This window comes from Micromonas pusilla (genome assembly GCF_000151265.4).
Source record: "Micromonas pusilla CCMP1545 genomic scaffold MICPUCscaffold_1, whole genome shotgun sequence".
Taxonomy (NCBI): domain Eukaryota; kingdom Viridiplantae; phylum Chlorophyta; class Mamiellophyceae; order Mamiellales; family Mamiellaceae; genus Micromonas; species Micromonas pusilla.
This window is the reverse complement of record NW_003315882.1, coordinates 917,487-943,254: the sequence shown is the minus strand read 5'-3', so window position 1 is coordinate 943,254 and position 25,768 is coordinate 917,487. Positions and strand designations below refer to the sequence as shown.

At 55.6% G+C, this 25,768-nt stretch overlaps 11 protein-coding genes across 11 annotated transcripts; 4 read left to right on the top strand and 7 right to left on the bottom strand.

The window, feature by feature from the left end:
- Positions 1 to 106: 106 nt before the first annotated feature.
- Positions 107 to 647, bottom strand: MICPUCDRAFT_50253 (wrky-like transcription factor; the record flags this gene model as incomplete). The annotated part of the gene is made up of 2 exons (XM_003054935.1): positions 107 to 370; positions 465 to 647. The coding sequence occupies 2 exons, from the start codon at positions 645 to 647 to the stop codon at positions 107 to 109; spliced, it is 447 nt and encodes a 148-aa protein (XP_003054981.1).
- A 191-nt stretch (positions 648 to 838) lies between these two features.
- MICPUCDRAFT_50252 (uncharacterized protein) lies at positions 839 to 1,240 on the bottom strand (the record flags this gene model as incomplete). Its single annotated transcript, XM_003054934.1, has 1 exon — positions 839 to 1,240. One exon carries the CDS (start codon positions 1,238 to 1,240, stop codon positions 839 to 841), a length of 402 nt encoding a protein of 133 aa, XP_003054980.1.
- A 1,191-nt stretch (positions 1,241 to 2,431) lies between these two features.
- PP2ABETA (Serine/threonine protein phosphatase 2A 57 kDa regulatory subunit B beta isoform) lies at positions 2,432 to 5,090 on the top strand (the record flags this gene model as incomplete). The annotated part of the gene is made up of 2 exons (XM_003055470.1): positions 2,432 to 3,767; positions 4,991 to 5,090. Exons 1-2 carry the CDS (start codon positions 2,476 to 2,478, stop codon positions 5,088 to 5,090), a joined length of 1,392 nt encoding a protein of 463 aa, XP_003055516.1. The 5' UTR covers positions 2,432 to 2,475.
- Positions 5,091 to 5,480: 390 nt separating this feature from the next.
- Positions 5,481 to 8,639, top strand: MICPUCDRAFT_46246 (uncharacterized protein; the record flags this gene model as incomplete). Its single annotated transcript, XM_003055469.1, has 2 exons — positions 5,481 to 5,534; positions 5,697 to 8,639. 2 exons carry the CDS (start codon positions 5,481 to 5,483, stop codon positions 8,532 to 8,534), a joined length of 2,892 nt encoding a protein of 963 aa, XP_003055515.1. The 3' UTR covers positions 8,535 to 8,639.
- On the bottom strand, positions 7,851 to 9,685 carry MICPUCDRAFT_50248 (uncharacterized protein; the record flags this gene model as incomplete). Its single annotated transcript, XM_003054933.1, has 1 exon — positions 7,851 to 9,685. One exon carries the CDS (start codon positions 9,683 to 9,685, stop codon positions 8,591 to 8,593), a length of 1,095 nt encoding a protein of 364 aa, XP_003054979.1. The 3' UTR covers positions 7,851 to 8,590.
- A 479-nt stretch (positions 9,686 to 10,164) lies between these two features.
- On the top strand, positions 10,165 to 11,097 carry MICPUCDRAFT_13055 (uncharacterized protein; the record flags this gene model as incomplete). The annotated part of the gene is made up of 1 exon (XM_003055468.1): positions 10,165 to 11,097. The coding sequence occupies one exon, from the start codon at positions 10,165 to 10,167 to the stop codon at positions 11,095 to 11,097; it is 933 nt and encodes a 310-aa protein (XP_003055514.1).
- On the bottom strand, positions 11,064 to 15,086 carry MICPUCDRAFT_50246 (uncharacterized protein). The gene is made up of 2 exons (XM_003054932.1): positions 14,584 to 15,086; positions 11,064 to 14,264 (listed from the first exon to the last, which is right to left on the bottom strand). Exons 1-2 carry the CDS (start codon positions 14,699 to 14,701, stop codon positions 11,131 to 11,133), a joined length of 3,252 nt encoding a protein of 1,083 aa, XP_003054978.1. The 5' UTR covers positions 14,702 to 15,086; the 3' UTR covers positions 11,064 to 11,130.
- A 159-nt stretch (positions 15,087 to 15,245) lies between these two features.
- Positions 15,246 to 15,557, top strand: MICPUCDRAFT_8359 (uncharacterized protein; the record flags this gene model as incomplete). Its single annotated transcript, XM_003055467.1, has 1 exon — positions 15,246 to 15,557. A coding segment is annotated over one exon (312 nt), but the record flags the coding sequence as incomplete, so codon positions are not given.
- A 563-nt stretch (positions 15,558 to 16,120) lies between these two features.
- MICPUCDRAFT_50244 (uncharacterized protein) lies at positions 16,121 to 19,009 on the bottom strand (the record flags this gene model as incomplete). Its single annotated transcript, XM_003054931.1, has 3 exons — positions 16,121 to 16,894; positions 16,996 to 17,145; positions 17,222 to 19,009. The coding sequence occupies 3 exons, from the start codon at positions 19,007 to 19,009 to the stop codon at positions 16,121 to 16,123; spliced, it is 2,712 nt and encodes a 903-aa protein (XP_003054977.1).
- A 267-nt stretch (positions 19,010 to 19,276) lies between these two features.
- MICPUCDRAFT_50243 (uncharacterized protein) lies at positions 19,277 to 22,744 on the bottom strand (the record flags this gene model as incomplete). The annotated part of the gene is made up of 1 exon (XM_003054930.1): positions 19,277 to 22,744. The coding sequence occupies one exon, from the start codon at positions 22,742 to 22,744 to the stop codon at positions 19,277 to 19,279; it is 3,468 nt and encodes a 1,155-aa protein (XP_003054976.1).
- Positions 22,745 to 23,128: 384 nt separating this feature from the next.
- On the bottom strand, positions 23,129 to 25,583 carry MICPUCDRAFT_30855 (uncharacterized protein; the record flags this gene model as incomplete). Its single annotated transcript, XM_003054929.1, has 2 exons — positions 24,759 to 25,583; positions 23,129 to 23,908 (listed from the first exon to the last, which is right to left on the bottom strand). The coding sequence occupies exons 1-2, from the start codon at positions 25,029 to 25,031 to the stop codon at positions 23,129 to 23,131; spliced, it is 1,053 nt and encodes a 350-aa protein (XP_003054975.1). The 5' UTR covers positions 25,032 to 25,583.
- Positions 25,584 to 25,768: the final 185 nt, after the last annotated feature.

Genomic DNA, 25,768 nt, shown 5'->3' with positions numbered 1-25,768 from the left:
GATATTCGTTATGTAAAGCAGGTGTCTTTTAGTGTATTTGCTCAACATTTAATTTTACAAGTTGCTCTCGGGATCGAAGGAAGAGATAGTATTTCATCTCGCTCGCTTATTCGTCAAGGCCGTGCATAGTTATTTTCGAGAGAGTGGGTGCTGATTCTTTTAATTTCGCGTACACGACATTCGCTTGAGAACGATCGGAATGATACGTGACGACGTAGAGTTTCGGGTTGTCTGCCGATTGCTCTACGTGCTTTTGCATCGAGGAGTTTTCCGACGTGCACTTGTAATAACTTCGTGGAAATGGGCTTCCTTTAATAAGTTTTTGCCCGTATTTTCGCCAACGATATCCGTCATCGATTCGAATGTCCGACTGCGAAGTGAACAAACAAGTCAAAACAAAAAAAACTTAGATATATTTCCGCGCTCGAGAAATCAGGATTATCTAACTTTTAGTCATTTCTCACCGTATGCGCGACCACTCTGTATTCCAAAATTACATTCGACCCGGCATCTTGCGTTGACGTGTCGTTGACATTAAATCTCCGCCGTTTCAGTGAAGCAGTTCCGGGTTCTGTCGGAGTCTCTACTTTTACATTTTCTGAAGTTTTGTAACCCGTCACAAACAATTTATTTTTATCCCTGTTCATCTCTCCACCCCTGTTGCGTGAAGAAAGAAAAATAACTCAAGGAACGTGCGCTGGAATATTGATAGAAGACACCGAAACGCAAACTTCGTTCACTCGTCTGTCTCTCACCTTTCAGTCGTGCGTTCTTTCCCATCTTCTCTGTCTCGATAATATTCTCTCTGTCTCTGCGTTTGTTAGCAGAACTTTATTTTTTATTGATTGATGAGAATCTTGAAGGTGAGTTCGTTTGTGTACAGGACGTTTTCTGCAAACTTACCACCAAGGTTGAAGGTTTCTTTCCTTCGCATCTGTCCGTCCGTCCTTGAGGAAACGCACGAGTTGCACCAGAGAGGGGCGATGGTCGCACCGGCAAAGACGTGTCTCGTAGAACCGTCTGGACCCTTGACCATCCCGACCCCGTCGCACCCGCGCCAGAGTGCGTGCCCCCGGCACCCCCGGCCAAACCGTTTGGATCGTTCCACGGCGCTTGTATCGGAGCCCTGCGATAAGGGAAACGAGAGACGAGAATGAAAAGGAAATACGTGAAGAACACGGAAATGCGAGTACGCGGCGACGGGCTTCTGGGCTCCACGAAGACGCCGTGCGCGCGTCATCTCTCACTACAACCAGAGCAAAAATATTTCGCCGATGCGCGAGTGAGCACTCCCGCTGTCTTACCTCGAGGGGTTGTATCGAATCCCGGTAGTTGGCGAAGCCGGGTCAGCCTGCATGACATACAAGAAAAATGTAGACGTGAGCGAATCGTTAGACTCGCGACGGCCTCTTGACGTGCGGTTTCTCGAAAGACTCGCGCGCGTTGGACTCTTCGTCTGGATGCGATTTCTCGGGCCGTGGGTGACAGCGGCGTGTACTGCGACGGCGTCACAGCGCACGCGTTTGAATTCGAGAGGGGTTACAGTACCATCAATCCCGGGAGTAGCAGCGGCGAGTCTAAGAGCATGTTTCCCTGGCTCGTCTCCGCAGGTATTGCTAATCTGTTCGAAGCGACGCCCTTCGCGTCTTCGTCATCTTTCGAGACCACGACCTTCGTGGGACTCGAAGCCGCAGACCGCGCGTGTCTTCCATTCACGCTCATGCGCGGCCGCTGCGCTCCGCTTTGCTTGACCGCGCCGCGTACGAGATACGACCGCGCCGCGTGAACGTGTCTCTCGAGCGCGATAAGCTCTCGTGTCGAAACCTTCGAAAAGGCACGTTTCCCGCGGTTGCGTTTGATTTTTCCAGCTTTTTTCGCGATTTTTTTCTGTGTGCTCGCGCCCCTTCGTGAGGTTTCGTGGTGCACTGCTGTGAGAGATGAGTCTGCTGCGAGACGAGCAGGTGTCCAGCTGACCACGCCCTGACTTTCGCCGGTCCGAAGCGTCAACGCGGCAAACGCGTCAATCCAGGCCTCGACACTTCCCGAAGCGCGGGCGAGGCGCGAAACGATACCGCGCGCGACCTAAGCGAGTCAAGCGATCGGCCGCGTCGCCCTCCGAGTTGCACGGGCCTCGAGGAGGACGCGCTTTCAAACGTCCGATCTGCGCTGCGCGAAACTCTCATCGCAGTAAGATTCCGTTCGTTCGTTCGGGTGACTCGGGAAGCGAGCCGCGCGTTCGCGTCGACACCGACACCGCCCCGGTCGTCGCCGTCGCATTTCTAGACACACGCGACGATGTTGAAGAGCGTGAAGAGCAAGCTCTCCGGAGTGGGGCGGAAGAAGGAGGGCGCGCCTGATGCGAACACCGCGCAAACTTCGGACGCGGGGATTGTCTCCGGATCCCAGGCTTCGGGTTCCGGGGTGGGCGCGAGTTCAAAGGAGAACCCGAGCTCATCCGCGAGCGCGATTCCTCCCATGGAGGTGCTGTACGACAAAAACAAGCCTCTGTTCCTGTTTCGCGACGTCGTCGCCGCGGAGAGGCAGACGCTGTTCATTAAGAAGCTGCAGCTCTGCTCGTACACCTTCGATTTCACAGATGCGACAGCGCACGTGCGCGAAAAGGAGATTAAGCGTCAGACCTTACTAGAGCTCGTGGATTACGTGAACCAAGGACAAGGGAAGTTCACAGAGGCGGTGTTTGAGGACTGTTCGTACATGCTCGCACAGAACCTCTTTCGCGGTTTACCGCCTTCGAACCACGAGATCACCGGGAGCGCGTCTGGGGACAACTTCGACCCAGAGGAGGAGGAACCGACGCTGGAGCCGTCTTGGCCGCACTTACAAATAGTTTACGAGTTTCTGCTGCGTTACGTCACTTCGAACGAGGTCGATCCGAAGATTGGAAAGAAATACATCGACAGCACGTTCGTCCTGAAGCTTCTGGAGCTGTTTGACTCCGAGGATCCACGGGAGAGGGACTACCTGAAGACGATCTTGCATCGCATATATGGGAAGTTTATGGTTCACCGGCCGTTCATTCGGAAAGCCATCAACAACATCTTCTATCGGTTCATCTACGAGACGGAGAGGCACAACGGCATCGCGGAGCTTCTAGAAATTCTCGGTAGCATCATCAATGGGTTCGCGCTTCCACTGAAGGAGGAGCACAAGGTTTTCCTGCAACGCGCGCTTTTGCCACTGCACAAACCGAAATGTGTTGCCATGTATCATCAGCAGCTCTCGTATTGCGTCACTCAGTTCGTCGAAAAAGACCCGCGACTCGCGGACACCGTGCTTCGAGGTTTGTTGAAGTACTGGCCTGTCACGAACAGTCAAAAAGAGGTCCTCTTCCTCGGGGAACTCGAAGAGGTGTTAGAGCTCACGCAAGCGTCGGAGTTTGTGAAGACCATGCTTCCTCTGTTTCGACAGATTTCAGCGTGCATCAACTCTTCACACTTTCAGGTTGCCGAGCGAGCTTTATTCTTGTGGAACAACGATTACATCGTGAACCTCGTAGCTCAAAACAGACAGGTGTTGCTCCCGGTGTGCTTTGGTGCGTTAGAGAGGAATGCGCAAAATCACTGGAACGCGGCAGTCGGTGGGCTCACGATAAACGTTAGGAAGATGCTGATGGAGATGGATCAGCCGTTGTTCGAGAAGTGTCAAAAGGAGTGGGAACAGGAGGTACTAGCATCGGCGACGGAGGAGCAGAACCGTCAGCAATACTGGAAGAAAGTTGAGGCGCTCGCTGACAAGTCCACCACTGCGTGAGAAAACTAGTGGTTTGATTTAGACGAACTTTTAGACGGGTGTTAGTCCGCCCACTCAAAGCGCGATTTCGCTTGTTGTATTGCAAATTGTTACAAGCCGTTCTAGGGTAACAAATGATCTTCTACGACATTCTCCTCCTACCGGCACAACAGCACTGAAGTCGGTATCAGCCACACAGCGCCGCTGCCAGAATCGTGAACGCACTGCACTCTAAGTCCTGCGCGAGACTCCTCTGGAAGCGGCTTTCGGATACAGCGTCGGTGGAACGTAAGGTCTCTCTCTCATAGCTGAAGGGGGATTCACCCCCCAATCGCCGGCGGAAAGGAGTTCCAAGTTTGGATCTGGCTGCACGATTCGTTGCTGCTTGCTTCCTGGCGCGGTTCGCGCCGCCAACGTGCTTTTTCTCGACATCGTACTGGCTCCCATCTGTTGCCGGTTGACTAACTCCATGAAATCTTCGCGAGACATCTTCTGTGCGGTGGACGATAAAGGCGCCCCAGCCTTTGCCCCCGCACCCTCGCGAAAAGTAACTCCCATGGACACGTTCAAGGTGTCCATCAAGCTCGGTTGTCCTCTCTTTTCCGGCTTGATGTAGTCCACCCTGTTTAGCTTCTTCACACCGTGCGTAGCATCCATTTTAGTGCTGCTGGTTTCCTGTCGAATATCGTCTTCTCGATCGTCCGTCACCTTGACGCGCATGCCAACGGCGTAGGAACCGGGCAACTTCTCAGGGTCGAGTTTTTGCATGACGACGACTTTACCCTTATGATCATATCCGTAGTCCTTGCCTCGGAGTTGCCTTTGGAGCGTCTCTAGCTCTTTCAGCTCCTCCTGATCCTTCTGAAGCTGCAACTTGTGCATCTTCTGCACTTCCCTGCGCGTCTCGATCTCTTCTCGTAAGCGTTGCTCCGCCTCCTCGAGCTCTGGTGATATCTTTGGCTTCGCCGCGCCAGTTTTAGAAAGTCCCGACGTGGACTTGCGAAGAGACTCGCCCCCGTATCTGCTCGACGCACCGCTGCCTCTGCCAAAGATTCTTTGAACTAGGCTACGCGTTATCTTCGCGTCCGGCGTCGGAGCCTTCTGCCGCCTCCTCGCTTTCACCGCTCCTCTCGCCCACACGTCGATCGGGGCTGGTTCAGTGTCCTCGTCCGGCTCCCACGTCCCTCTCGAGTCCTCCGCCACCGTCGCGCCTCGCTTCGCGAAGCTTTCCCGTTCTAAGAAGGTCATGTCCACGACCGCGAGCGCGTCCTTCACGGCCTCGCGAGCCGCGTACCCGACAACCTTGCTTTGGAGGTCCGACGCCTCGACGTGAGCATTGACTCGTTCGACGATTAATTCGAGCGCGTCTTGGATGCACTCCTCTCGGTCTTCGAGTTCACGATCCTCCGCGAGGAGGTCTTCCTCCTCGTCCATGGGGTCGCCCAACGCGCGTGCAAGGCGAAGAGCGTCGGAACAGCGAAGCGCTCGGCGCGGTGGCGGTGGAAGTGGTGAGGGAGGAGCGCGGTTTCCCGTTTGGTCATACTCGTACTTTCCCGCTCCGCTTGTGACTGGAGTGCGTCAGGATCACGACCGACCTCCCTGTCGCTCCGCTTCTCTCCGTTTGGCTGAAAGAGACCTTCGTTGGCGGCCGCCCTCCCTTTCCGCGCGCCGCGATCGCCGCAGTCGAACGACCCAGGCGTGGTAGCGGCTGGCCCTGATCTAGTTTCGCCATGCCGCCGTACGCCGGGACGTTCGCGAAGCCCGAGAACGCGCTGAAGCGTGCGGTACGTGTCGTTTTCCGTCTTCTGCGCCGCCTGCGTTTCCCATCAGGGTTTCTAGGATTAACTTTCCCACCGCAGCGATCGTCCGTCGTCTCTCTGTCCACGTCCTTATCTCACGTTCTGTCCCACTCCATCGTAACCCCACCGCGCGTCGCGCATTAACAGGAGGAGCTGATTAACGTGGGACAGCCCAACGCGGCTCTTCAGGCGCTCCACGATGTGATCACGTCCAAACGCCACCGAACGTGGCAGAAAGTGCTCGAGACGATCATGTTCAAGTACGTTGAGCTATGCATCCAGCTCAAGAAAGGCCGCCTCGCGAAGGACGGCCTCATCCAGTACAGAATCGTGTGTCAGCAAGTGAACGTGAACTCGCTCGAGGAAGTCATCAAGCACTTCCTGAAGCTCGCGACGGAGAAGGCGGAGCAGGCGCAGGCGCAAGCCGCCGCCTCAGCGAAGGCGTCGACACTCGAGATCGACGATCTCGAGGCCGAGAACACTCCCGAAAATCTGATGTTGAAGTCCGTCTCGGTCGAGAACGACAAAGATCGTGCGGACCGCGAGCTCGTCACGCCTTGGTTCAAGTTTTTGTGGGAGACGTACCGCTCTATACTCGAGATCTTGCGCAACAACAACAAACTCGAAGCGCTGTACGCAATGACAGCGCACCGCGCGTTTCAGTTCTGCGTCACGTACAAGCGCACGACGGAGTTCCGTCGTCTGTGCGAGATTCTTCGCAACCACTTGGCCAACCTCATGAAGTATCGCGACCAGCGCGACCGCCCTGATATGACTCTGCCGGAGACGCAAAATTTTTATCTTGAAACCAGATTCGAGCAGCTCAAGGCGGCGGCCGACCTCGAGCTGTGGCAAGAGGCGTTCCGCACGATCGAAGACATTCACGGGCTGACAATCATCTTGAACAAGTCGCCGAATCCTCGCATGATGGCGTCATACTTTTCAAAGTTGACCAAGGTGTTTTGGGTGTCGGAGAACTACCTGTACCACGCCTACGCTTGGTATAAGCTCTTCAACCTGAGCAAGACATACAACCGCAACCTCACCGCGGAGGACTTGAAGGCCATGGCGTCTGCAGTTCTACTCTCCGCGGTAGCGATTCCGCCCTACGAATCCCGCACGTCTGCGAGCGTCTCGAACCTGGAGCTTGAATTCGCGAAAGAGCGTGACGTTCGAATGGCGACGCTCCTCGGGTACAACTTGGATCCTAAGCGCGATCCACGCGAAGTCCTCTCTCGCAAAGCGCTGCTGAAGGAGCTCGTCTCGAAGGGTATCTTGTCTCTCGTCTCCATCGAGGCACGTCAGTGCTACGCGCTCTTCGAGAAAGAGTTCCACCCGCTGGACCTTTGCAAGCACGCTCAGAAGGTGTTCTCCTCTTTCAACCTCGAAGCAGTGGTGCTGTCTGCATCGAGTCCGATTCCAACCATCGCTTTCGACCAGTTCCTGCCGCGCATGCGCAGCCTCGCTGTCGTTCGCATGCTGCAACAGTCGTCTCAGGTTTACCAGACCATGAAGCTCGAGACGTTGCAGCAGATGGTTCCCTTCCTCGAATTTTCCCAGGTCGAGCGAATCCTTGTCGATGCCACCAAGGGTGGAGCTGTTGCTGTCCGTCTCGACCACCAGAACAAGTGCGTCAGGTTCGAAGGTGATGAGCTTGAGAGCGACAGCATCAAAAACCATCTCGTGCTCATGGCGCAAAAGCTCCGAAAGGGCATTAAGATGATGTATCCTGATGCCACCCCCGCTGCCGCGTCGCTCGCTTCCAAGAGCAACACCGCGGACCTGCTTTCCAAAATTGAGGTTGAGCATAAGCTCGCCTTGGCGCGCAAGGTCATCATCGAGCGCCGCAAAGAAGAGCAAGAACGCGTGCTGCAAGAGCACGAAAAGGAGTTGGAGGAAGCTCGCGTTGCTCTCCAACGCAAGAATGAAGCCGCGGAGGCGAAGCGCCTGGAAGAGGAACGACGCTCACGCGAGGAGAAACGCATCCTTCAGGAGATGGAAGAGAAGGAGAAGCAAGAAGCTCTCGCGCTTATTGCAGAGGCGGAGAAGCGTAACAAGGCTCTCGGTAAAGGCAAGAAGGGTCTTAAGATCAAGCTCGAGGAGGGTCAGAAGATCGACAAGCGTAGCCTCATGGAGGACGCCATCAAGGAGCAGATCAAGGAGAGACAAGACATGGAGCGCAAGCTCAACCGTCTCGCGAAGAAGATGGATCACCTTGAGCGAGCCAAGCGCGAGGAAGAGGTTCCTCTCATCGAAGCCGCGTATAAGGTCAAGATGGCAGAAGATGAGCAGCATCACAAAGAGATGCAGCAGCAGAACGCGGAGAAGCACCGCCAGTCGTGGGAGGTCAACGTCGAGGAGAAGAAGCGTCTCTCGAAGATGGCGTCAGAGAAGGACAGCTTTGCCGCCGCGATCGTGACCCGTCGTTCTGAAGAGTTTGAAGCGCTTCGTATCGAACGTGAAGAACGCATCAACGAGCTCCGCTCCCTGCGTCGCGCAGAGCGTGAACTCGCGCGTCGCCGTGCTTATGTCCGAAAATTACAACAAATCGAAGAAGAAGCCCGTGCCGAAGCCGAGGCCGCTGAACGCGAGCGCAAGGAGGAAGAGGCCCGCGCTCGTCGGGAAGAAGAACGCCGCGCGTCCGAACAGAACGACAGGCGTGGTGATGGTGAATCTGAACAGCGACGCGACACCGGCCGCTATGAGCCTCGTCGGTACGAGCCATCGAGGGGGGGAGACTCTCGATATGGTGGTGATAGCCGAGACAGCAGGTACGGCGACAGCAGGTACGGCGACAGCAGGTACGGCGAACGGGACCGCGGAGGCGGTTCGAGGTTTGAGCCGTCTCGGGGTTCGGACAGCAGATACGATTCTCGGGATTCCCGAGACCGTGGTAGCGACTCGCGCTACGAACGCCGCGACGACAGAGGCTCGTCCCGTGATGATTCAAGGGGAGGCAGCAGGGGTGGGGGATCCCGCTGGTAAGAGCAAAGAACGACAAGAGCAGGTGATGTACGCGTAGTGTCTACGACTGAAAAGAACTATTCCGCCCTAGTCAGTTGCGACATGTGATGAGCGAACAGCTGTCTCGTTTCTAAATAGCTGTCGTATCGCGAGTGCAACAAATCGAGCCAACGCGCGGAATCACCGCTCGGTCCACCCGCGTCCGTCCCTAGCACGACGACCAAGGCGAAGAACACAGCCGCCTCGAGCCACGTGAGGGGCTCGAAGAGTTTTGTCTCAGCTTCGATGTTGCGTACCGCGTTCTCATCTAAACGTGCGGCACGGCAGTACTCTGACAAAAAGGCGGCGAATTTCTCCTCCGAGAACGTCTCCGAATTCGTTCGAAACAGCTTCATCAGGTCAAAGCCACGATAATTCGGCCCTGAGAGCTCGAGGTCGATGAGTTTCAACTCCACCGGGGCATCATTTTGCAGCATGACGTTCGCCGGTTTCAAGTCCCCGTGTGCGAGCACGACCGTGAACATCTCCCCGGCGCTCGTGATCGATTCGCGCATCTCCTTGACCTCGGCGCGTAGAACGTCCAAGTTGACAGAATCGGGGAGGACGCCGACGTCATCAGACTCACCTATCTCGTCGAGCATTCGATCGAACCACTTCCACAGCAACGGTTGACGTTCCGCGTCAAACTCGCGCGGAACTTGTAGTGAATGGAAACGAGCGACGAGTCGCGCGGCGGCTACTCCGACGTCCGATCGCGTGTGCATGTCGACCTCTTCTAAGACGCGTCCGGGAACGAACGAGTGAGCGATACCCTCGTGCGTGCTCGACCACACGGTAGGCCCGAGACCAAAGACACTCGCAATCTTGTCAACCGCCCCTCTCTGGTCCGACTCCGTGCGAAGCAAGGACAGGTCGCTGTACAGCTTGACGACGAGCGCCTCGTCATCGCCGTTCACACCTCTCACGAGATGTACGCTGTTGCAGAAACCCTTTGACAGTTCCTCCGAGCGAAGCCGAGCGGTGTTATCGGCATTTACCACTCGGCGGATGCTTTCTTCATATCGTCCCGTCCCGGACGCTGCGCGCGAACGCCGTGCACGTGATTCGCGGTGGCGCGAGCGAGCATGATGGGCATGCCAGTCCGCGGCGGTTATTAGTGCGCTACAGGCCATGGGTAGACTACGAGTAGTGTTCCACGCTTGCACGTCAAGCGAAGTGTCGAGAGGTAAGTTGTTAATGGCAGGGAAAGCTGTCAAGTCAAAAGTTGACAGATATCAGAAAAAGTGCACTTCCCGAGAAAAGAGAGAAGGGCCGTCCCCGCGAACCCGCAGCGCAGAAGCACGCGCGCGCGATGATGGCCGCGTGTGCTCCGCATGCGATATCACCTATACGAGCACATGGACGAGTCGCGAGGTCCGGCCATCGCGTTTCGAGACGACGTCGGTTCGCGCGACGTTGTTTTTCTTCAAAATATCCCAGTCTCTGACGCGCCCCGCCATCTTCACCCAACCGTAAACCTCGCAGGGCTTGCTCGACCGGACACGCGAGAAAAAAGCGCGAGAAAATATACACCGCGAGCGCGACCAGCACGGACTCACCGTCAGCATGGACGAGGAAGCGCAAGCAGCACAGGAGTGGCGTTGTTCGCGCGATGCTGAGGAATCATGATGAGATCCCACACTCAGCACTCGCCAGTTTCGCGAGGCCGCATACCATCATCGGAACGATCGTCAGCGTCTGCTCGGTTACCACGATGGCCTGGCACTTTGGAGGCGTCTTGGATTTGTGTTCTGTTGCCGTGGTGTCCGCACAGACCGTGCAGACGGTGCTAGCGTCGGTGCTGATGAACGTCGCCATCGTAGGTATCAATCAGCTGTACGACAAAAAGTTGGACAGGGTGAACAAACCGTACCTTCCGTTGGCGAGCGGAGCGTTCACATCAGACACCGCGCTCACGGTCGTCGCACTATGCACGACCTCGAGCCTCGTGCTCGGGATGATGAGCGGATCGTCCGCGCTATTGTGGGCGCTCGTACTCAGTCTAATACTCGGCATCGTGTACTCAGTGGACTACCCCGGTCTTCGATGGAAGCGCTCGCCTTTACTTGCCGCAGGGTGCATTTTGATAGTGCGCGCGTTCATCGTTCAGCTGGGGTTCTTCGCTCATGCCCTCGGGACAGGTCTACTCGGCTTTCAAGCCCCGTTTACGCTCATGTTCGCGATGTCTTTCATCACCGTCTACGCGATCGTCATCGCGCTCATGAAGGATTTGCCCGACATCGCGGGCGATAAACAGCACGACATTCGCACGTTAAGCGTGCGATGGGGTGCTAACACCATGTTCAACGTCTGTGTAGCACTTTTGTCGATCGGCTACGTCAGCGCTGCTGTTCTCTCGTTCGTGTATAATTCTACGCTGATTTCACAGATTGTCGGAATATGTCACTGTGCGGTTCTTTCGGTGCTCGTATTCTCCGCGAGCCGCGTCGATACTTCGTCCAGCGCCTCGCTCTACAGCTTCTATATGAGGACATGGAAAGCGTTTTATTTCGAGTATCTTTTGCTTCCGTTCATTTGTCTCTAGGCTAGTCTATATTGAAGGAAACATTATCACAACTCACTTTGTCTTGTATCCATCTTGCACGAAGCCATTACCAATGAACAGTAAATCGTCCATGATTTCTTCAACGCTCGGAGGTGCTGGAGAACTAAAATCGCCGAGAGGATCAAAATCGCCGAGCGAAGCGGGAAGCTGCGCCTCGTGGTGTGCGAGCGATGGTCGGAGTGCAACACCGATGAGATCTCCTCCGTACTTGTCCGCGAAAAATAAGGCGGTGCCACCCAGTCGACGCTCCGCTTCCCTGAGATAGCACTGCAGTGGATCGAAGCCAATTAGCATCGCCGCTCTTGCCTTGTCTGGCCCGCGAGTGATTACTTTCTCAGGCATACTCGCGAGCTGTAGACCTCTTTTACTACCGTGCTCTGCCATCTGAAAAGTGTCAGGATCGACTCCCAACTCCTTAATGACTCGGCGTTTTATTTGTTTAGCCGTGAACAACGCGTGATCAGGAAAGGGAAGAGCCGCCCTACGTAGCTTGAGCACGATGTCGAAGTGCGTCAGCGCAGGAGTGAACATCGATTCCCACGCGGACGAATCCCCTAGCTCCGTGATGTCCTCATCCTGAGACTTGTAAATGGTGCTATTACGACCTTGAAGAAGCGACCTCAAACGAATCGAAGCCCTCGACGCTAGCAATTGGGCGCGCTTCAACACCACTGCCGCTGGTCCGTGCCGCGTCCAAATGTCTCCATCGGAATCGTATGGAGTCGGAATGCACATCGTCGGTGACTCGGGACTGTCCATCTTCCTTTCGAGGCCTTGCATCGCTTCGAGCGTAACCTCGTCGTCCGGATCGAGAAATAAAGGTAACACGTTCCAGGGGTGCGACGCGATCAGATCCAAAAAGCGAACAAATGCCACCTCGCGTGAGTGCGGGGGCTCCACCGCACCAGGGTGCAAGAAGAGATATCCGACCAATAATTCGATTATTTCACCGCCGATGTGAGACGAGAGCATGTGTGCGGAAATCCAACGCTTTGCGACCTGAGTGGCTGGACCATACGCCGGAAAACGTGCATATATCGTGGAAATCATCCCAGCGTGCGCGGCACCCTTTATGAGATGCAACTCAGCGGCTTCGTTATTCGCTCCTCCAGCGGTCGAGTTGATATTCAGACGGAACGCATATCCCTCGTGTAGTATGTCGATTGCTTCTTCAGCGACGACGGTAGGAGTCGCGTAACTCGAACGGAGCTGCTCTGCAATCTTCAGAGCCATCGCAGCCTTTGTCTTATTTATCGCGGTGCTGTTTTCTGGCCAACGTCCACTTCCTTCGAGCTGCACGAGGACATCAAGCGTCTTCGGGCAGACTGGCATGTGTTCATCACTGCGACCCAACCCGATACCGGCGCCGAAAGCGAGTTGATGTTGTTGAGGCGGGAAAGGATCTGTTCCGCGAAACGCCGCACTCAGCGGTTGTATGTTCACAACTTTCAGAGGCATCTCTTTCATATCTTTCATTCGCTTCGCTAAGCGGTCCAAGCACTGAAGAAGAGCAGTCGGTGAAGACTCCTTCAATTTGTCGCTGCTGATGTTTTGTTTGCAGTTCAACGTGGGATCCAGAAGACTGCAACTCCATTCCACTTTTTCTATCGCGTCAAAATTTCGCTTCAGAGCGTATTCGCTTGCGAGCGCCGGTATGTGATGACGTTGACTGTGCGGAGTAGAATCCCATACCACGGACTCGCATATGCGTCCGTCCTTGAATCTTCTAAGCTCTGCGCGATCCCCCCAAAACGTGCGAAACTTTTTCGCGAGCTTATCATCGTCTGAGCTCGGTCCTATGTCAACCAGCCTGAACGCAGTCTCTGGATCAAGGATGATTCCAATCCACACGTTTAACATGTTGGATTTGTCCGAAACTTCGGCATGACTTGGTTCGGTGTTCTTACGTTTCTTCGTCGCCGCGCGTGCTTCATTCTGCGAGAGATGAATATCGGATGAATCCACCAACGGTTGATGCTGCGCGCGAACCAATTTCGCTCGTGTACCTACCGCACTCGCGACTATGTCATGTATCCGAGCCTCGTAATCGCGCCAAGTGACAACGTCGGTATCGCAACCGCCCGAAGAAATGTGCTTATTTCGGTCTAAAGTCACGTGCATGTGAATGTCGTACCGTGCGGCTGGGCTGAAGGTCACTAAGAAGACCTGCTCAAATGCCATCCGACCGCCTCGCTCAAGTACAGCTGAAGATAACGCCGCCTCGTGGATGAACTCGGCGAGCGCACTCTTCGAGATTCGAGATCCGATATTCACGCAGCCGCAGGGCCCTAAGAACACGAGAGGAAATGAGTTTCTCCAAGCGGCAACATTTTTCCTCGCGGCATCATCAGCCCAGAACCCCCGCGAGACGACGACAGGATCAGACAAGAGTATCAGAGCGCCCTTGACAAGTTGCAGCGCGTCCATAAGAGGGCTCAATTTTCCTCCCGTACTTACCAGATGCGCTAGTAACATCGACAGCACAAATCCGGTAAATCCATCTGGAGCCCCAAGCATTCCGCGTCTCGCAGCCCAAACTTTCATGAGCACACACGCGTCCTCCAAGTGCTCCGCCACGCTTGCAGCTTTTTGAAAGTACCTCGCATGCTCTTCTGTGAACATGTCTTCTAGAATGGTTTGATTGTAGTGCGGACTCGGTGAACGGTCTCCGTCCTCGTCATCTAAGTTCCGGAGATTCGCTTTATCTGGCTGAAGTCGCGCGACAGGAAATGCATCCGCAGGGGCTGTGAGAAGCACTCTAAGGCAGACGTCACTCGACTTTTTGGCTCTGACGAGAAGGCACGGTTTGCGAACGTCCGCGTGATGCGTCGATGTCGTCGAGCTAGCTACCCACTCCGCGCGGCACAGGTGTTCATGCAAGACCTGCAAGTATGCCAGCCTTTTAGCATGATACCTGTGGTCGAGATAGTCTTTCTCTTGAAAAAAAGCTTTCGGAACATCAACCTTAACATCCACAACTGTGAACCCGGAAGTCCTCAGGCAACCACCGTAGACGACACTTCCCGCGAGACCGACGCGATCGGGCGCGGTGAACTTTAATTTTTTCGTGGCCCCTTCAGAGGAATGTCCGAGAGCGGTGCGAAAGTGCGCGGCGGGTGAATACTTCAGGTCTTGCGCCGGGATACCTGGAGGAGAGAGTTAATTTAATTTCAGCGAACGAGAACGAACGCGATACTCCGCGAGAGTGGCGAAAGAAAGCTCCGAAAAGCGCGGGTTCTCCGAAGACGTGCTGGCCTCAGTCATATGCTTGTCATGTTCTTATTCGTCATGAGGATAATCTGTTCTCAAAGATTAATTATGTTTGCATCACTGACCAGCCCGTTTTGGAGGTTGACTTGACTTGACTGACTGACAGACGATCGACGAAATTTGCAACGCAGCGACCCGATCTCGACATGAGACGGACGCCCGAGTTCCGAGAAGACGGGAACGCGAGGTTTTCACCTGAAACGGTCGCTTCCAACTCTTCCACCAATCTGCTCGCGACACCACGCACCGCCCTAGGCAGGGTGGACTCCTCCAAGATAGCCTTCAGAAGCTCGCCATCTAAATCGGAAGGCATCGCCAGGGTTGCCGAAAACAAACCCTGTCGTCGGGTGCGCTTTCGCCGCCGTTAGTCGGGCGAACTAGACCCTGTGTCCCGTGAACACACCTCAAAAGAAAGACGGCATCTCTGCACGCGTTGATTTCTGTTGTGATGCGCGGTCGATAATGAGCAGCAACGCTCAGGACGAACGAGACAATCAGCGCCGCCGAATCATTTTCATTCAGCCGCCGTTTTGCTCGATTTTTTGCACGCACTGCGCGGCGCGGCGCGACGTTCGAGCAGAAATCGTCTCTCCCACACACGCAGGAGCGCGGAGTGCCCTGAGGTGGGTACCTCACGGCTCTTCCGAGACGAAAGCGCGATGAATCCTCTGACACAGATAAAGAACACTCAAAAGGCGACGCTCAGTGAGGTGAGTTCCCTCGCCGCGCCCTTCCCTTCCGCGACGATCTCGACGCGAAATGAAGTCCTTTCTCGGCACCCTTGCTCGATCTGTCTCGCGCGCTCGTCGTGGCCTTCATCTGACATTCCACCATCCGTCGTCGTCGTCGTTGTCCCGCAGATCCGTCTGGGTTTGAGCGAAGGCGCGTCTTGGCACGCGAAGTATAAGCATTCCGCGTACGTGTTCGCCGGTGGGCTCTCGTTCGATCTCACCGAAGGCGACGTTCTCGCGGTGTTTTCGCAGTACGGAGAGATCGTGGACGTCAACCTCGTTCGGCACGAGGACACGGGGAAGTCACGAGGGTTCGCGTTCATATGTTACGAGGATCAGCGTTCGACAGTTTTAGCGGTGGACAATCTGAACGGCGCGAAGGTTCTAGGGCGAATCATCAAGGTGGACCACGTTGAGGACTATAAATTAAAAGACGAAGAGGCGGCGAGACGAAGAGACTGGAAGTGTGGGTGCGGGTGCGACAACTTCAAGTTTCGGGACAACTGTCATAAATGCGGGGGGGCTCGTCCGATGACAGAAGGTGCGGACGGTGATGGCGGTGACGAGGTCAAGGGCGTGGATGCGGCGGGCCGGTGGGGTCACGAAGGGTTCAAGGCCGACGAGCGCCCGGCAATCGTTGAAGAGGGCGCGGCCGGGAGGGCAGAGGCATGGGAGGGTGCAGCTTTCAACGCAATCTCGAAGACAAACGAAGAAGATGAGATGATCCGAGAGCTCAAGGCTCGTAAAGAGGCGGCAATGGCGAGGGCTAGAGCCGCAGCTGCTGGGCTTCCTATTCCCGGCGACGATCCTCTCAGGGAAGCGAAGCGAGAAGCCAAGAGAGCGAAGAGGGAGCGAAAGGAGATGAAAAAAGAGAAAAAGAAAAGGAAGAAGGAAGATCGGCGGGTGAGAGACGATGCAAGCAGCAGCAGCGAAGAAGGGCAGGTTTAACGCGCGCTTGTTCCTGAGATAGTCTACCTTCATAAAATCCTCTAGAGTGTTAGCTACGAAGTTAGATGAGACGTGACGTTCACACAAGCTACACACGCACCGCCGCCTAAGTCGTCGAAATCAATAATGGTCACGCCGCCGAGAGAGAAGCTCACATTCAAACCTGATTCCTCGTCGATGTTCAACGCAAGCGATAAAACATCGTCAATCGTTTGCGCCGATGCAAACAGGACTGTCGATCCTGGCGTCGCCAACTCAGCCATCACAGCGACCGACGCGCGCGGCCCTTCGCTCAAGTTCAACCGATCCGCGACGTTTTGAGCTAATACGCGCGAAGACGTGCAGTCATCAAACCTCACGGATTCAACGCGTTCGTCCTTGAGCGCTTTTGACACACCTGCCGCGATGTCGTCAAGCTCAGCCCCTTGCGAACCAGAAGAACAAATCAACACAGCTCGACTCTTTGTCATGTCTGCGTTCCCTGCAAGAGGAGCTGCTCGTGTTTGATTAAGCTGCTCCAAGACGACGAACGCGGCATTTTCATCTGTACTAGACTGCCGAAATACTAGGGTGGTCAGTCCGCAATTGCTTTGAACGAGGCGCCGAAAATATTCCGGTCCTAGTCCCAACGCATTGGCAACCATGGATTGGTTGATTGCATTGTGCGCCACGACGAGAACATCAGAACCGTCAGCTTCGAGAATTGTATCCCAGCAATCAGCACCACGTTTCCAAAGTTCACGCACAGGGAAATGGCCGTCGATCTCGAAGTTTACAGGGTCTGTCTTCCAAGCCGCATACGATTCCCCATGTTTTTTCTTTCCCTCCTGCGGCAAAACGTGACAAAATACGGTAGTGTCAGCGACTGATAAGACGAGAGTTTAACAAAGAGGCGGAGGAACGTAAACATCATGAATCGTGTCCGTACCTCCTTAAGCAAGCCTTGAAACGAGTACAAATCAATTTCGCGAAGATCCGAGACGTCGACCATTTCTTCGCTTCGCGATCCCCAGATCACTTCAGCTGTTCGACTAGCACGGGCAAGGGGACTGCGAAAACACACATCGAAGCGTTTATCCTGTAGAAAGAAGATCGTCAACGTGATGCAAAAAAAAAAATGGAAAGAGTTCATCGTCAGTCAATGCAACGCGTACCTGCAACATTTCGCGAGTGATCTCCGCTTGAGCTTCTCCTTTTGGAGTCAACACTGAAAAGTCTGAACTCCCTTGGAGGCGCCCCTCCTCGTTCCATGTTGATTGACCGTGTCTCACCAACGTCACTCTCTTAATCACATCAGTTTTGTCGTATTCGAGGCGTTGTGAATCGTTCTGTAGAAGCTGTGGTGGCGCCGAGAGCCCCGACGCGCTACCGAAACGTGTGGGTTCCCCCCAACCATCTCTGGCCACGGTTGGTGCTGTCGTTGCCGTCTTCGGATAGAAACATAACTTAAGCACCAGCGAATATCGGGGCACTCCAGCGGATTTCGAGGGTGGCGAGACGCGGTGCAGAACATCCTGTTCCATTAGAATCACTCGTCCTGGTGCCGGCCGAACAAAGAAACCAGTTCCCGTGTCCGGGTCGAGGAACATCGTCTCCGCGTCCATATCCGGCGTCCACGGATTGGGGCCGTTGAGATATACTAGAGCAGAAACGAAAAGCGGCCGCCCTTTCGATCTGTTGACGTATCTCCCGAACCGCTCGGCAAACGGGGAGGTTGCCTCCGACACTGACGGGTCCCAGTCCAAGTGCCATTTGAACTCGTCTCCGTACACGGCAGCGTTCGCCACCACAGTGCCCACGCGAGACTGAGAGCCATCGCCGTCTAAAGTTGATGACATAGCACCGGGCACACCATCTGGTTCGAGCGCGTCCGCAGGCATCATCCTGACATGATATTCAGGGTAAAGAGAACTGATGCGAGCGAGAAAGGTACGCAGTGGAGTCGACCGTCTAACCTCCTCGAGCGCCTCATCGCTCAGGCCCCAAGACTTTGGCGGTACGCGAAGCTGCGGAGCTCCAGAACTAGACGGTTCGCGAGAATCAACGCCGATGCCATCGTCGGTATCACGCTCCCAGCGAGGTGTAGGCGGTCTATCCGCGGTTTCGTGCGGCCAGTCCGGCTGGGTTATCGTGTCCAGCAACGCTTTGCGAAGCGCACCTCCCACCACCCCGTCAAGGGCCAAAACGTTTGAAACGTCTTCTCTCATTCGGGACGCTTCCGGTGACGTGACAGCGTCACTCACGTCATCCCCCGCGGGAGGGTCGAATACCACTGCTTTATCTGTGGACACCCGTAATGCAATGGTCGTATCACTGGGCGTCCATTCCTTCTCTCCAGGCCATGACGTAGGCACGATGTCATCCTCCTTCGGTTCTGCCTGCAAATCCCAATAAGCTTCATGCGCGAGCACGATGGTCGTCGCGACTTCAACAAGCGGTAACTCATCGTGCGCTGGAGTAAACGCCCCAAACACTGCGGGAGAGAATCCAGCTTCATACATCTCGGAGCGTAGGTACGGCATCAGAGCCTTGGCCGCCTCGCCGCGGAGTAGAACGCAACGCGTCGCTGGTGGGAGAGTGGCTCCAGACGAAGACGTCGACGTCTGACTGCCGACGTCCACGCGGTTCGACAGGAGGGTCTCCGCGGATACCGCGAGGCGGTCACCGACGACGCGTGTGATGAGCATACCTACGGCATCGCTCACCTCTAAATCTTCCGCTAAAGCGCGGACGAGCTCGGTGAGCGGTTCGACCTCGGACTCGTCCCATCCGCCGATGAGGAGCACAGCACCGTCCGTCTCGTTCGCCGCGGCCGCGAGCTCAAGGCGATTTCGATCCCGGCATCCCCGGACGGAGTAATCCTTTCTGGAGAGGCACGACCGCCGCTTATTCCAAACCCTTTTAGGGCTCTGGCATAGCGGCGAAGGCCTTGCGGCAATCATCGCGCTTGGCGGAGTGTTAACGTCCAACGAAACTGATGACTCCAAATATTCTGAATGACGGCGGAGCGCACAAGCGGGCGAGCAGCGCGTACGTGTACACGTACTGTACTTATATGATTTATTTTAATATCTGCTCTGCTAGATAAGCATCTTAACACTGTATATCAACTTAAATCCGCATATCCGTCCCTGGATGACGCTCACGCGACGGCGATGTAACAAGTGTTCGTATCAACTTCAATCCGCATATCCGTCCCTGGATGACGCTCACGCGACGGCGATGTAACCAGTGTTCGCACATGTCTTGACAGCTTCCTCGACGCGACCTTTCATACGAGACAGCGTGGGGTCGGCTCTGCAAGCTTGAGGAAGTAAGCGCGAGGAAGCCTGGAACATCGACATAGCCTCGTGGTATCGACGCATGCGGTGATGCGCGACACCACGATTGTAGCTAGTGCATACAAGCCAGGCTGCTTCGTCAGCAGGATACTCTCCCGCGAGGAGACTGACGTGCGTAGCAGCGTTATCGAACAGCTCGAGGATGCGTTCATGGGCTCCAGTACCGGCTCCTGTCGTAACAACGGTTCGTTTTTCTTCAATCTCGATGCGATGTCGTATCACGCTAGCGATCACTCCTGCATCCGCCTTCTGTCCAACGGCGAGCATCTTGGTGAGGCCGTGGTCATACCCGCGTGCGGCGGCTTCCGGGTTCCCATACTTCGCACTATTATCGGACATCGTGATGATATTACTCGGCGTTAAGCCATCAGACTGCATAAGCTTAAGTTGTTCCTCGCTTCCGGAACCAGAAATCGCACTCAAGAGATGTTTAAGTACGAGGCCACGAGATGCTAAACCGAGCAACAGGCCCTTCTCATCCTCGTTCAAATTCGCCTCGGAGACTAATGCGTCAACCAGCTGGGCGTGTTTCGCCAGAGCACCACCGGCCTGCACTCGCAGATTTTGAGTGTTTAGCTCAGTGGCATCAGCAGTAGCATTTCCCGGTCGCGTTTGCGTCTTGCAAATCTCTATGAGGGAAGCACCGGTCAAGAGCATCGCCATGCACTTGCGAACTTGATATGAAAAAGCGTCATTCGCATCCTTCTTCAAGTCGTCAGGACATTCAAATGAAGAGATCAAACGGGCGCAAGCAGAGAAGCAAACGGCAGCTGGAGTGAATTCATTTTGTTTCGCCGCGAGCAGGCCGACGTTCCACGCCACGCCGGAGAAATATTCCCCGTCTTCCTTCGTTACTGGAACAGATTTGTTTCTTTTCAGAAAGTCGAGAAGCTTCTGAAAGATTTTTCCAACCGTCACTGCGTGGCTTTCCTCGCCGCCATCGTGCTTTGTGCTTTCGTTCGCCGCCATCGTGTGGAACAGGCCTAGTCGAAATAGGAGCATCTCGAAATTTTCCAACTTGCGAGAGTCTTCCTTGCGGTCTGTCACGTGGCCGAGCAGCTGGAAAAACGCGCGCGCGGCGATGTCGTGGTTCGAAACTGCCTCGGCTTCTTGCGCTGCGATTATCAGGATGTCCGTGTCTCGGAACGATGCCAGCTGATTCAATAGCGTGTGAATGAGTGTAGAATCGTGACCATTTGTATGCATGAGCGCTTTCAATTTCACGAGGAGTGTGCTAGGAGACGGGGACGAGGCCTCCAAAGCTTCCACGGTTTCGATGACCTCAAGAGCGTCAAACGCGAGTCCAGACTCTATTTTGCATCGTGCTTGGCAACGCAGCAGTTTTGCCCGACCTGGATCTGATTCGTCCGGGGACGATTTCGACTTAGCCCTAGCCTGGAAGTCGAGGGAGCATTGGAACAATTTATCCGCCACGATCCAACGTTCGCATTGAAACGCCGCGGCTGCATGCGTGAACAAAAGGTTGTATACCTGTAGTTTTGACTTGTCGGCGTCCTCTCTTAAAAGCTTATCCACGACACCGTCCGAAAGGAGGATCAGCGCAGTATCAACAGCGGTATCTGCGTTTTTCGACGCGTCCAGAAAGGTTTCTAGCATTTTAATTGAGCCGCCTCGAGCGATGGTGCGCTCTGGATGGGAATCCGAGACGATTCGAAGGAACTGATGCGCGACGTCCACACACACAGTGTCCGGAGCTCGGCGAACGAGCGAGTTCATAGCAGTGAGGCAAGTCTCGAACTTAGCTTCGGGGTTTTCGATCATCATTTTAAGGCAATCACAGGCCTCCGTGACCGCGTCTGTGCTGACTTTTGCCAGGTACATTATATACGACAGTGTGAAATCCAATTGCGGCGTCATGAGGGATTTTTTTTTTTCGAGACCCTTCCGCAACAGCTCAACACCTCTGATACCGGCTGCGTAATTTTCTGCATACACGTTAGCGCAAGCAGCGAAGCGGAGTACGTCTACATGCAGCGAATCGTAATCGTCCGACACTTCGTGGTCGAGATCCATGCCGTCAGGGTCGCCAGTTGCCTCATCGTGGGACATCCAAGAAGGTAAAAGTTGAGGGTGAGTCGTAAGAATATCATACGCACCTTCCAAAACTGCCGCAGCGGACCTCGCGGTGCCCAGGAGATCTCCGCTGGCATTCACGTGATTTAAGAGTAACTTCCCAATGTGGAGACGGACACGAACGAGCTTGCAAAGAAGTGCCGTTCGTAATTTGTCGTCAGCAGAATTGGTCGCCGCAAGGGAAGCGGCAGTGGTGAGCATAAGAAGTCCCTTTTCGATCTCCCCGAGGGTAATGGCGTTACTCGCCCGCGACACCTGAGTGTCAAACATCATAGCTATTGTCTTGTTCACGTCGAGATCATCCATCGACGCTTCGTTAGCGATCGCAGACTGCAAGATGTTCATGTAACAGACGGCGCGCTCAAAGACCGTCTCGGCGCGCGCAAAGTCTCCGTCTTCGTGGATCAGAATCGCGGTCTTGGATAGGAACGATAACGCCACGTTCGCATCTCGAGGCTGTATCAACGGTTCGCCGCGCAAGCTGGCCTCGAGAAGCTGGCACGCGTGCTCGCGTAGGTTCATGAGTTGTGACGCCGCTGCCTTCTTTTCGGAGAGCCGGCATGTAGGCTCAGATGTGATGTCAGTTAACAACTCGTTCGTCCGCGACACACAAATATTCCAGAGTACGCGCGCGACGTCGTAGACCGCTTCTAGCTCGTGCTGGTGCTGGAACGTTGCCGCGGCGAGCAGAGCCGCGGGGGCGGCTAGTTGCGCATCGGCATCAGCTAACGCGAGGTGTCCGGAATCAAGCGAGGCGCACACGCGTTTGATGGTTCCGACCGCGTCGATGACAGCGCCTTCTGCACCTCCGCGTCCTTGCAGGGGATCGTCTTTCAGAGCCGAGTCTTCATTTCCTTCATTTCTTCGTGCATGCGTCGTATCGATTGCTGGCATAATCACGGGGTCTTCTTCGAACACGATTCCTTCGGAAGGAGGGCTGGGAGCTCTTCCTCGACCTCTCAGGACGTCGTCTTTTTTCTCCGCCGCGTCGATAGGACCTCCGCGACCTTCCAGGGGATCGTCTTTCAGAGCCGAGTCTTCACTTCTTCGTGCATGCGTCGTATCGGCCATAATCACAGGGTCTCCCTCGAACTCGATTCCTTCGGAAGGAGGACTGGGAGCTCTTCCTCGACCTTTCAGGACGTCGTCTTTTTTCTCCGCCGCGTCGCGCTTCGGAACGTGAAACAACGAAGAGGCCGCGGCCGCGAAGGTCCCGGGTCCGCCGAGTCTCACGCGCCGCATCGAATCGTTCTCTCGGCAGCGGCGACGAAGACCTGATGTGATTTGGGGAGGTGGGTTTGCCCTGTGCGTTCGTTCTCGTGCGCACGCGCCCGGCAGTGTGAGCGAGAGGAGAACACGACTTCGTTTAAACTGCTGTCTCTGTCCTGCCCTGACTTTTTTTCCCTAACTCGGAAAGGTTCGACTTCATCGGTCGCCGTGCGCGCGCGATGCCAGGAGCAAAGCAGTCCAGAGAGCGCGTATAGAGAAAGGACGCAGACGTCCTTGCAAATGTTGGTACAGTGTGTCGCGTCTTATTACAATGCGTCCAATTGGTCGACGTCACATCCCACGCGCTCCCCGCGTCCCTGACCGAGAGTGGCTATGATCACATAGTTTGCCGCGAATTCAGATGTCGTACGCGTAATCGGATAACCCGGATACCTGATCCATGCTGAGGCTCGGCTGCGATTCCGGCTTGGGTCCGCCCACGAGCCTCGCGGGAATCCCAACGGCGGTGCAGTTCTCGGGTATGTCCCTCAGCACGACAGAACCGGCGCCGATCTTCGAGTTCGCGCCAACCTTGAGGTTACCGAGGATCGTGACTCCCGCACCGATGACAACCCCGGTTCCTATCTTAGGATGTCTGTCTCCATCCTTCGTCCCCGTTCCCCCCAACGTGACTCCGTGAAGGATCGACACGTTATCCTCCACAACTGCGGTTTCCCCAATCACGACGCCGGTGGCGTGGTCTAACATGATACCCGCGCCGATGTTCGCCCCGGGATGGATGTCTACGTGAAATATTTCGGATATTCGGCTCTGAAGTAAGAGTGCGAGAGGTTTCCTGTCCTGTTTCCACAGCGCAGAAGCTACGCGATGCGCCTGGATCGCTTGGAACCCCTTAAAGAAGAGAAGTATATGCATGTATTTTTCGCAAGCGGGGTCGCGCTCGATGTACGCCTGCATGTCCGCCTGAGCCATCTTCACCAGATGGCCGTCACGTCGATACGTCGCGGAAAACAACTCGAGGAGCTGCGAGTCCAGGAGCACGGTGCTCTTGAGCTTATTCGCGAGTACGAATGCCAACGCGTCTTCCAAGGACTTGTGCGCTAAGATGGTGCTGAACAGATAGCTCGCCAACGCCGGTTCCTTGTCCGCGTCCGCTCTCGCCTCCTTGCACATCGTCTGCCAGACGATGTCTGCATTCAACGGGCAGGCCGCGCCTTCGTCGAACTCGGCCTGTTTGACTTCATCTTTAAACGTCGTCTCCTCCTCCTCCTCACCGAATTCCCCCTCTTCCTGCCGCGAAACTTTCCCCATGCGGTCCGCGATCGCGCGCGACGTGAACGAACGCCATCCGCGCGCGTGATGGAGCGCTTCGTTCCCTCGCCGCGTGGACGCTCTAAAAGATCCGCGATGACGGCTCGCGTCGCGTTCTGTCTTCCCTGGACCGCAGGACGGCTTGCTCGTGACCCCAATCGCCGTCGCGGCGGCGAGGGCCGTCATCCGGAAGAATTGGTGACGTCGCTCTCGCCGAACGGTTCCCTCGCCGCACTTCAGGCCTATCAAAAGCGCGCGCCCTGGGGGGTCGTTCGACGCACGGAGACTGGTACGCGGGGGCTGCGATCGCGCAAGGCCGCCGCGCACGGTGGGTGGTCACGTGGGCGCGCGTCGACGCTTGTGGACCGAGTCGCAACTTCCTCTGCTCTGTCTGCTCGGCTCTGCCAGAACCCGCGCCTCGCTCGGGCTGATCTGATATTCTCTGAGTTTCCCTCTCGACACGACACCGAAACCCTTCCGCGCAATACACACACGCGCGCGAGCACGAAATGTCGTCGTTCGTCGTCGCCTCCACCGCGTCATCCTCCATCGTAAACGCCACTCTCGGTCGCCGTCGTCCGGGTGGCAGTAGATGCAACAAGAAACCCGCGTCGGCGCCGATACGCGCGGAAGCATATCCGAAACATCCCGATGACGCAATTTCCTTCGAGAAGAAGACGACGTCCTCGTCCTTCTCATCATCCGACGCGATGACATCCCGTCGCGCCGCTCTCGTTGGATCCGCCGCCGCGGCGGCGGCCGCGGCTGCCGCGCCGGCGTTCGCGGCGGGCGACTGCCCCGCCCCGGACACGTCACCGATAATCTGCAACAACGAAATCACGAACAAGGTGTACTTCGACGTCGCGATCGGCGGGAAACCCGCGGGACGGGTCGTCATCGGCCTCTTCGGGAAGGAAGTCCCGAAGACTGTCGAGAACTTCCGACAGCTCGCCACCGGCGAGCGAGACTTTGGGTACAAAGGTTCCATCTTTCATAGGGTGATCCCGAATTTTATGATTCAAGGGGGCGACTTCGAACGCGCGAACGGCACCGGCGGCTACAGCATCTACGGCAGAAAATTCCCGGACGAAGCGTTCCCGCTCGATAAGTTAAACCACGTCGGCCCCGGGGTGCTCTCGATGGCGAACGCGGGACCGAATACGAACGGTTCGCAGTTCTTCATAACGACGACGGCGACGCCGTGGTTGAACGGGAAGCACGTCGTCTTCGGCGCCGTGGTGGAGGGTATGGACGTCGTAAGGAAGATCGAGAAGACCCCGACCGGTCGAGGCGACCGTCCGGTGGACGATGTCGTCGTCATCGCCAGCGGTGAGCTGAAGGACGCGGCCGTCGTCGCCCCCGCAGCTGAGGAGACAGCCTCCGTCGCGGAGGCTTGAACGACGATGTCGGGGTGCGAGTAGAGCGAAGTGTGAATGAATTTACGAGTAGATGAGCTTAAGAATGCGATGCGATGCGATGCGATGGAGCAACGAACGAACGATGCAAACGAGGGCGCGATGACGGCAAATCATCTCTTTCGCACGCGTCGTGCGATGGCGCGAGTTTGAATTTTTTGTTTTTGTTCCCCCACGCGAGGCTAGTCGCCGTCGTCGCGAGTTCAGATGTTTCTCGATGATGTGGTGGTGATTATTTATCACCATTGAGTGTGTACGCGCGCTTGGCGACACGTTGTTTCTTTTTAAAGCTCCATTCAAGAAAGGATTC